Raw genomic sequence first — 11,105 nt, 5'->3', positions numbered from 1 at the left:
ATTTTTTTACATTGTCTTTCTTTCTTTTTGTTGTTTCCTTTTTTTTCTACATACTGTTTGTCTGAATTTTTGGGGGTTGTATACTTTTTATGTGCAAATAAACTAAACTAAACTAAAAAAAACAACATAATCTTTGTTTACATAGTCTTTTTTATGTGTGCACTTGTATGGAGCTGCTGCCTAATTTCATTATACCATTATAATGATAATAAAGGCTTTCTATTCTTTTTCTATTCTAGTAGTAGTAGTAGATGCGGGATGGGAGGGGGCGTGGCTTCGGTGGGGGCGTGGCTCCGAAGAAAATGGGGCGTGGCTCCGATGATTCCCGAGCGGAGCCGAACGAACCCGGAAGTGCATTCAGCGTGTGAGCGTTTCTCCATCTCCACGAAACGAGCTTTTCCAGAGTCGGAAAACACTATAAACCCCGTCCTTCTGCCGCCATGTCGGTATTGTGTTATAACAAAGGCTGCGGGCAGCGGTTTGACCCGGAAAACAACCCAGAAGGTGAGTTTAACCCCGAGGAAACGTGTGTTTTAACCGCAGCGGCCTGGGAGCTAGCGCGGCTAACCGGCTGCTAAACTAATCGATACTTCTGATATTGATTCCTCAGGTCGGGGGTGAACAGTCTGATTTATGCCAGCGTTTATGGTGGTTTTGTGATGTTTTAGGGCAGCAGGTTCCTATGATTGTGTCAAAGTTGGTGATTAAAGCAACAAACCTCATTAAAGTCATGACTTCCACATGTGTTAGTTTGATTAATTAATACAGCAAAGTTACCTGTTAACCTTTACACCAGAGCATCAATTAGTGTTAGTTTCATTCATTTTACACAACATTATAAACTTAAGATGGTTTTTAATCTCTGGAAGTTTCTATTCACATGGTTTCATTTTCATCTTGGGGCTTATTTTAAAACCAGCTCTTTTATTTAACCCCAAAACTACAAACTACAAAATAACACTAATAAACCTGCCAGAAATACAAGCTACTGTGAAAGTGTAAAGTACTTTTCCTAAGGACTCTGATGCTCCTGACCTTCACACAGTCCAGTTACTGGAGGGTCCAGCATGTAGTAGTAGTACTAGTGGTGGCAGTGATAGTAGTATTAATAGTAGTAGTTTAGTTTTAGTTTAGTTTATTTAAGGATCCCCATTAGAAGCACACAAATGTGCCTCTAGTTTTCCTGGGGTCCTGAACATAAAAATACAGTACAGTGCAGTCATACAGTAAGAAAACATAAAACAAAACAAATAATTATATGTCTGGTTCAGGTAGTTTAACTGAAGTATTAGTAGTAGTAGTTTATTTTGTTTTGGTCATTTACATTAAATATATTTGCATATAGTAATGAATGAAGTTTATTCAGTCATGACAACACAAAACAACACCAAAAAAACATTGTGCACAGCATTAACATTTCACACAAAACCAAAAAATGTGTTGAACAATAACTGAAAAGGCTGAAGCAAAATGCTTATAAAAGCCTATCCTATTGTACCAACTTTCTTTTTTGGCTACCGACCTCCAGAAAACCAAAAAGAGAATAGAAAAGCAAAGAAACATTAACAGATAGTCAATTGCACTTATAAGCTTCAAAAATAGCTTTACAAACCATTTTCTTAAATACAAAAAAAGAATGTTTTTAAATTTATGTTGGCATCATTCCAGAATTTAACTCGCGCATATATATATATATATATATATACACACACACACACAAACCATGTGTTTATATGTGGCCCTGTGATGGACTGGTGACCTGTCCAGGGTGTAACCCCTGCCTCTCACCTGAAATGAGCTGGGATAGGCTCCAGCAGACCCCCGTGACCCCGCAACGGATAAAGCGGGTAAGATAATGGATGGATGGATATATATATATATATATATATATATATATATATATATATACACACACACACACGCTGTATATGTATACACACAGTTATATATATATATATATATATATATATATATATATATATATATATATATATACACACACACATTTCTTTTTTTAGACCAAAAAGGTATAGGCTGAGGCCTCATGGCTTATTTTGCCTATCCTTTTCAACAAAAGGCCGACTACAGAAAAGGAAAAAAAGATACTAATAAAAAGAAAACGAACGAACGAACGAACAAAACAAAGAAAATGAAAAAAGAAGAGCAGAAAATAAATGTGGTCACTCACGATTGAGGAGCATAATTTAGACAGTTGGATATTTAAGCAGTAGCTTGTCATAATAAATATATAGTTGGTAATAATTAAGGTATAGTTTCTGTTAGCGTATCAAGATAATTTATATTAGTGTTCTATATTTATCTATTTTAGATTTATAATTTTATTTTAATTTGTAAATTGAGCTACTTTTTTTTAGTTCCTCATCCAGGCGGTTCCACAGTTTCACCTTCGACACTGATACACCGCGACATTTTATTTGTTCTTGGCCATTTCTGCTCAAAAATGCCCCTTAGGAACTCCAGGATTCCTTCTATATTGTTATTGCTGTCTTGAATCTGATTAGATCGTGTAGTTTTTGGATGTTTGACCGGATGAAAAGTGGATTTGTTGGTGCGTAGTATTCTGCATGGTTGACAATTCTGATTGCTTTTTTTTGGCGTAGAAATATTGGATTTATATTTGTTTGATAGTTGTTCCCCCATATTTCCACACAGTAATTGATGTGTGGAAGTACGAGGGAACAATACAGTAGATGCAGTGAGTTCTGGTCCAACTTTGCTTTCATTTTGTACAGTATAGCTATTGTTTTGGATAATTTTGATCTTAAGTTATTTACAGGACTGTCTCAGAAAATTAGAATATTGTGATAAAGTTCTTTATTTTCTGTAATGCAATTAAATAGTGATGCACCGATTGTTCGGTAACCTAAATTGTTCGGCTGAAAATTGCAAAAAAAACACTTTCGGTGTTCGGTGGAATAAGTGGGAAAAAAACGAACAATTAATAACGGCGTTGTAAACCAAAAAGTAACCACGTAAGAATTTTACCAACATTCACCAGGAGGTGGAAACAAAACAACATAATGCTGGGAAATTAAAAAATGTTCACTTTTTTATGTTAAATTTTTCTACCTTGTAATTTTGTAAAAGATTTTTTTCTTTTAAAAGCCTAAATCAAATTTATTTAATTTATGCAATGGTGAAAAAGTTGGCAAAATAAATGAAAAACTGTGAAGAACCATGTTCGGTATTGTTCGGTATTCGGCCAAGTGTTTATTATGATTTTCGGTTTCGGACACAAATTTTAATTTCGGTGCATCAGTACCATTTAAAAAAAAAAAAAAAAAATGACATTCTGGATTCATTAAAAAAATCAACTGAAATATTGCAAGCCTTTTATTATTTTAATATTGCTGATTATGGCTTACAGCTTAAGATTAAGATTCCCAGAATATTCTAATTTTTTGAGATAGGATATTTGAGTTTTCTTAAGCTGTAAGCCATGATCAGCAATATTAAAATAATAAAAGGCTTGCAATATTTCAGTTAATTTGTAATGAATCCAGAATGGATGACATGTTTGTTTTTTTAATTGCATTTTTTTATTTTTTATCACGTGCATTTGTCTTGATAGTAAATGAAGACGGGACGGACTTTCAAAACTACTTTTCTGTTTCACCAAGTGAACAGACGGAACGCAAAAAAAAAGTTAAATTGCTGGAAAGGAACTGGAATTTACCAGGATACCTTAAACAGGGAAGCCAGGGAGCGGTATGTGGAGAAAATAATGATTATTAACGGTTTGGGTTCATATGAAATCCCTATCAAAGAGTGGAGCTCCGATGAGGATTTACTGCTGCAGTTCTGCACAACCCACGTCTTACTACCTTGTTTAGGAGTGTTTGGCAGCTGCTTTGGTAAATGTTTGACTCGCCATGTGTTTCAATAAATTTGTATAATAGTACAACATACAGTACATGTTTTGTATTACTCTTACTTTTCTTTTCTTTTTTTTGACTGCTATATTATGCTGAAGAGGCTCCAAGGCATGAGCAATATTTTTGTTTTCCTCGTGAGATTATTTTTTTCCTCTGCAGCTACAAATAAGAGTTAATATTTTTTCCTCAACAAACTAGTTTTATCTGCAGATTGGGGTTAATCGCACCGCAGAGCTGTCCAGCAACTGCGTTTAGCTGGAGAAGTGGGGAATAAAACCTGTGTTTTGATCCGACCCCGGTTGTTATGAGTGTTTGTTTGTGGTTTACTGTGGAAGGTTATGTTTGGTCGTTACAGCCGCGATCCAAGCGAGCCAACAACTCTTTCACTCTTTTACTGTTTTATATCAGATACTCTGTGTTTTGGGAGAAAATCAATTAAGGCTTGAGAGTGGTCGGCTGCACAAAATGAATCACACACACACACTCGCTTTTGCTATAATGATATATGAATACCTTTATTACCACAAGAAAAGCAGGCATTGCACAATGAATCAAACACACAATTGCTCTTTTGCTAGGATAAATGTGTCAAGTTATCCCCCACAAATGGTAGAGCAAGATAGGGCTGCACGATTAATCGTTAAAAAATCGCGATCTCGATTCATGCTTGAACGCTATCTCATTTCCAAATGACGACGATTTATAATTTTTTTTTTTTTTTTTTTTTTTTTTTTTTTTTTTAAAGATGGCTGCATAAAAAAAGGACTAGGCCTATGTTCTAGGTTGTTGTAGTCCTGTCATGGTCAACTATCATGTTGTCATGTTTGTTATATTTTGTTAAAGATTGTGGTTTACATTTGGAGAAACATCTACCTTTCTCATCACCTGACACATATTGCACATAAATATTGTTAAAATTGTTATTGTTAAAATTATTTAAAGACAAGAGAGATGTTTATTGTTTTTATGTTCAATGTCAGCTGTTACAAAGTTGATGCCAGTCTTTTATCAGGCACCATCATATTTTTTGTAACGTTTACCTTTTGTATCGGCAGCTTCTTAATAGCAGCAAAAGGCAATGGGGGGTTCATCCCAGCCAGAGGAATAATTTGTTGCCTCAGAACTACAGGATCTGTTACAAGTCCCCTTTCTGAAAGGGTGTTCAACTCAGGGAGGAACAAATATTGTTCAAAATTGTTATTATTGTTTAAATTATTCAAAGGTTTGTGTAAAGAAGACAAGAGATGTTTATTGTTATTATATTTTTGTTCAGCTGTTGCAAAGTTAAAGTAATAAGTGCAATAAATGTTATATTGGAAAAAAATCGTGAGAGAATCGTGATCTCAATTCTAAGCAAAAAAATCGTGATTCTCATTTTGTCCAGAATCGTGCAGCCCTAGAGCAAGATCACTGACAACTACACAAGGCTAGGCCTTATAATACTCTTACCTCGACACAGAAGACTGGAGAGCCGAACAGTCCTGGACAGAGTGGCCAAAAAAACCTGGCTGGGCGTCGTGCACAAAACCCGCAGCTGACTCTGCTCGAACTTCCGGCTGTCCCGTCTTTATAACTTTACTAAGTCTTGGCCTCTCACCACGTAGCTCGCGTCCCACGGGAACTCAGTCCCGTGTGAACAAGCCACATAGTGGGTGCCTCTCTCACAGTTACATTTGTTAATAAACAGCAGGTGCAGACTGTGTTTTGGGAATTCAGGGCATTTTCCAGGACACAAAATATATATATTTCCCTTCATTCCACCTCTGGCCTGAAAATGTCCTAATTCAGAAACAAGCATAATACATGAGCATAATTAATATGAAAAATAAATTCAGGGCATTCCAGGACACAACACATATTTTACCTTTCACTCGGTCTCCGTGGTTCTGCCTCCAAGCAGGAAAAAGGTGAAAAGTTAAACCATTAGCGATCTTTTCCCCACGTCTTTTATGTGTGGAGCTGCTGCAGCCACAACGCAGCAACGGGTTACCAGCTTCTGCGGAGCTCTGAGCTCCACGCCCCGCCCATTTTTGTCTACACTACGAATCGGGAAGGAGGGGGAAGTGACGTATGCCGTAAAGCAGTCAAAGCCGTAAAAATGTGTAGTTTTTTAGTGTGGCAGGGTTCCTACCATGCTCCTCAAAGTTACATAGTGCCAGTGAAGGAGATACAGACCCCTCAGACCATGACAGAGGTTCATTAAACCTGTTGGAAGTTGATGTGCCATCACAATGATGATGATGAAATATTAGATTAAGGTGGAAAAGTTACATAGTGCTGCTTTAAATCCCGTAACAACAGACGCTGCAGGAAACGCGTCCATAACCCTAGCAGCTCGTGCTGTCAATCACCTGACACGTTCTCATATCTGGACAAGCTGTTTGTCAAAAACGCAGGAACCGTCTTGTTGTTTTCCAGTCGGCTCTTATTAACGTGGTCAAAGTGTTTACATCATAACAAAACCAATGATTTACTCGTGTGTCTCGTTAGAAAACACACCAATCAGAGCTTGTGTGGGGGAAACATTATTGTTTTTTAAATCTAATTAGGTTTGTGTTTTTGGTTGTTATTGTTCACGTGAAGCTGCTGATTGGACGGTAATTGAACTGTCGTCTTCGGCTCCCATGACGGGATTTCAACAAGTCCTGCGTCTCATTTCTCTTGAACGATCCTGCTCTATCTCTAATCCGGCGATGTGTAGTGGCAGACGTTGCATGCAGGAGTCGCCTTTCATTTCCATTTTAATAGGATCCCCCCCCTTTCATAACACTGGAGTTTATAATAACGCTGGAGTTTATAATAACGCTCTCTCGTAACGCTGGAGTTTATAATAACGACCTCCGGGGACGGCAGTGCTGGATCTGAGACGCCGCTCTGGTGTCCAGAACTCTCCTCTCTCTCCTGGTCCGGAGTGATTTGTAGTCGCTCGTCTCTTTAAAACCGCACATAAAAACCTGTAGGACATTTCATTGAAAGCAAATCTAAAATATGGTTCCCCACGGTTACGTTCAGGACTGTTCCTCTACGACGGAGTACTAGGGCCAAACTAAGACAAAAAAAACTATTGGAAATTACGAGAATGAAGTCATAATATTACGAGAATAAAGTCGTAATATTACGAGAATAAAGTCGTAATATTACGAGAATAAAGTCGTAATATTACGAGAATAAAGTCGTAATATTACGAGAATAAAGTCGTAATATTACGAGAATAAAGTCGTAATGTTACAAGAATAAAGTGGTAATGTTACGATAATAAAGTCGTAATGTTACGAGAATAAAGTCGTAATGTTACGATAATAAAGTCGTAATGTTACGAGAATAAAGTCGTAATGTTACGATAATAAAGTCGTAATGTTACGAGAATAAAGTCGTAATATTACGAGAATAAAGTCGTAATATTACGAGAATAAAGTCGTAATATTACGAGAATAAAGTCGTAATATTACGAGAATAAAGTCGTAATGTTACGATAATAAAGTCGTAATGTTACGAGAATAAAGTCGTAATGTTACGAGAATAAAGTCGTAATATTACGAGAATAAAGTCGTAATATTACGAGAATAAAGTCGTAATATTACGAGAATAAAGTCGTAATATTACGAGAATAAAGTCGTAATATTACGAGAATAAAGTCGTAATATTACGAGAATAAAGTCGTAATGTTACGAGAATAAAGTGGTAATGTTACGATAATAAAGTCGTAATGTTACGAGAATAAAGTCGTAATGTTACGAGAATAAAGTCGTAATGTTACGATAATAAAGTCGTAATGTTACGAGAATAAAGTCGTAATATTATGAGAATAAAGTCGTAATGTTACGATAATAAAGTCGTAATGTTACGAGAATAAAGTCGTAATATTATGAGAATAAAGTCGTAATATTATGAGAATAAAGTCGTAATATTATGAGAACATACTATCATTGTATATTCCGATTTTATTCTCGCAACATTATGACTTTATTCTCGTAATGTTACAAATTTATTCTCGTAATGTTACGACTTTATTCTCGTAACGTTACGACTTTATTCTCGTAACATTACGACTTTATTATCGTAATATTACGACTTTATTCTCACAACATTATGACTTTATTCTCGTAATTTCCCTTTTTTTGTCTTAGTTTGGCCCTAATACTCCGTCGTAGTTCCTCGGTGGCCATTCGTGATTAAATTAATCCCAGAGACTTTATAACTTCTGCTTTGAGTCTTTGAAACTCTGAACTTGCCTCATGTGATATGAGAGATTTCACTCAAAATAGCCATAAAAATACTGTAATAAACTTAACCTGCTTATTAACTAGGCCTATGTTGAAAAAAAATAAATTTTCCGATTCTAAATCGATTCTCATATTAATTCCTAAAAATCGATTCGTATTTCTAAAGATCAATTTTTTATTTTTTTTCCATCATTACATTAAAACTTTTGGTATTTTTTTTTAACACAGGCATAGTGCGTACGGTTCCATGTTTGAATCCATGTAACAGTTTTTATTTTTATAAATTGTATTACTGTATTTATTCCATTTGTACATGTTTGTATGGAAGAGTCTTAGGGCCATGCAGGAGAAAAAATATTTTAGAGGAGGAAGATTTTTTTTTTTCATTATGCACTTCGAGAAAAAGGTCAATGTCGGAAAAAAAAGTCGAAATGTCGAGATTAATGTTGAAATACAAGAATGAAATTGAAATTTGGCCTTTTTTCTCGAAATTGTACTTCAACATTTTTCTCGACATTTCGACTTTTTTCTTGAAATGCATAATGACAAAAATCATCTTCCTCTAAAATATTCATTTTATTTTTCTCCTGCCTGGCCCTAATACTCTTCCGTATGTCTGAGTCCATGTAACAGTATTTATTTTTATAAACTGTATATATTGTATTTATTCAGTTTCTACATGTGATCCCGGTGTTTTAATGTTTCAGACGGCTGCACGCATCACCCCGGGGTCCCGGTGTTCCACGACGCCCTGAAGGTGAAACAGTAAGATGATAAACGGATAAAGTTAGCTTGAGCTGCAGGTTCATGTGTTCACGTTCATGTGTTCACGCCATCGTTTCAGGGCTGGTCCTGCTGCAAGAGGAGAACCACGGACTTCTCCGACTTCCTCAGCATCGCTGTGAGTGTCCCGTCCTCTTCCCGCTGTCCTCTTCCTCCCGTCCTCTTCCTCCCGTCCTCTTCCTCCCGTCCTCTTCCTCCCGTCCTCTTCCTCCCGTCCTCTTCCTCCCGTCCTCTTCCTCCCGTCCTCTTCCTCCCGTCCTCTTCCTCCCGTCCTCTTCCTCCCGTCCTCTTCCTCCCGTCCTCTTCCTCCCGCCCTCTTCCTCCCGTCCTCTTCCTCCCGTCCTCTTCCTCCCGTCCTCTCCCTCCCGTCCTCTCCCTCCCGTCCTCTTCCTCCCGTCCTCTTCCTCCCGTCCTCCTCCTCCCGTCCTCCTCCTCCCGTCCTCTTCCTCCCGTCCTCTTCCTCCCGTCCTCTTCCTCCCGTCCTCTTCCTCCCGTCCTCTTCCTCCCGTCCTGTTCATCCCGTCCTCTTCCTCCCGTCCTCTTCCTCCCGTCCTCTTCCTCCCGTCCTCTTCCTCCCGCCCTCTTCCTCCCGCCCTCTTCCTCCCGTCCTCTTCCTCCCGTCCTCTTCCTCCCGTCCTCTTCCTCCCGTCCTCTTCCTCCCGTCCTCTTCCTCCCGTCCTCTTCCTCTTCCTCCCGTCCTCTTCCTCCCGTCCTCTTCCTCCCGTCCTCTTCCTCCCGTCCTCTTCCTCCCGTCCTCTTCCTCCCGTCCTCTTCCTCCCGTCCTCTTCCTCCCGTCCTCTTCCTCCCGTCCTCTTCCTCCCGTCCTCTTCCTCCCGTCCTCTTCCCGGTGACGTTTTCCCGGTGTCGTCTCCGCTAGGGCTGCAACGATTCGTCGACTTTGTCGACAAAAATCCATAATCAAAATTGTCGACGATGAATTCCATCGTCTACAATTGTCTCCAGACGTGTTTTTCCAACGGAGTGAGGCGTCTCACTTCAATACAATCTCTGCTGAGAGTCGCGCAGCGCGATAGCGTCTCTGCGCAGTATTAAGGCCAAACTAAGACAAAAAAAATTGGAAATTACGAGAATAAAGTCATAATATAATGAGAATAAAGTCGTGAAATTACGAGAATAAAGTCATAATGTTGCGAGAATAAAGTCAAAACATTATGAGAATAAAGTCGTAATATTATGAGAATAAAGTCGTAATATTATGAGAATAAAGTCGTAATATTACGAGAATAAAGTCGTAATATTATGAGAATAAAGTCATGAAATTACGAGAATAAAGTCGTAATATTATAAGAATAAAGTCATGAAATTACGAGAATAAAGTCGTAATATTATGAGAATAAAGTTGTACTATTATGAGAATAAAGTCATGAAATTACGAGAATAAAGTCGTAATATTATGAGAATAAAGTTGTAATATTACGAGAATAAAGTCGTAATATTATAAGAATAAAGTCATGAAATTACGAGAATAAAGTCGTAATATTATAAGAATAAAGTCATGAAATTACGAGAATAAAGTCGTAATATTATGAGAATAAAGTTGTACTATTATGAGAATAAAGTCATGAAATTACGAGAATAAAGTCGTAATATTATGAGAATAAAGTTGTAATATTACGAGAATAAAGTTGTAATATTACGAGAATAAAGTTGTAATATTACGAGAATAAAGTCGTAATATTATGAGAATAAAGTCATGAAATTACGAGAATAAAGTCGTAATATTATGAGAATAAAGTTGTAATATTACGAGAATAAAGTCGTAATATTAAATATATTATAAATATATAAATATAACTTAAGTCGTAATATTATGAGAATATAATTTATGAGAACTCTAACAGGAACAGCATCTTCTCCCTGTGTTAAAATGAGGAATATTGAGCATCTTGTGAAGTTATATTTATATATTTAATATTACGACTTTATTCTCAAAATATTACGACTTTATTCTCAAAATATTACGACTTTATTCTCGTAATATTACGACTTTATTCTCAAAATATTACGACTTTATTCTCGTAATATTACGACTTTATTCTCAAAATATTACGACTTTATTCTCGTAATATTACGACTTTATTCTCAAAATATTATTACTTTATTCTCGTAATATTATGACTTTATTCTCAAAATATTACAACTTTATTCTCAAAATATTACGACTTTATTCTCAAAATATTAC

The 11,105-nt window shown here is 36.9% G+C and overlaps 1 protein-coding gene across 1 annotated transcript in view; it reads left to right on the top strand.

Moving 5' to 3' along the window:
- Window positions 1–351: 351 nt before the first annotated feature.
- Window positions 352–11,105, top strand: part of chordc1b (cysteine and histidine-rich domain (CHORD) containing 1b) — a 28,899-nt gene continuing 18,145 nt past the window's right edge. The window contains exons 1-3 of the mRNA XM_061740639.1: window positions 352–504; window positions 8,827–8,876; window positions 8,964–9,020. Of these exons, the coding sequence (XP_061596623.1) occupies window positions 441–504; window positions 8,827–8,876; window positions 8,964–9,020 (171 nt within the window). The 5' untranslated portion in view covers window positions 352–440. The remainder of the gene's footprint in view (window positions 505–8,826; window positions 8,877–8,963; window positions 9,021–11,105) is intronic.

Source organism: Cololabis saira, chromosome 14 (assembly GCF_033807715.1).
Source record: "Cololabis saira isolate AMF1-May2022 chromosome 14, fColSai1.1, whole genome shotgun sequence".
In the NCBI taxonomy this organism is placed as follows: domain Eukaryota; kingdom Metazoa; phylum Chordata; class Actinopteri; order Beloniformes; family Belonidae; genus Cololabis; species Cololabis saira.
Note: the sequence above shows the minus strand (reverse complement) of the source record. Positions and strands in the feature narration are given on the sequence as shown.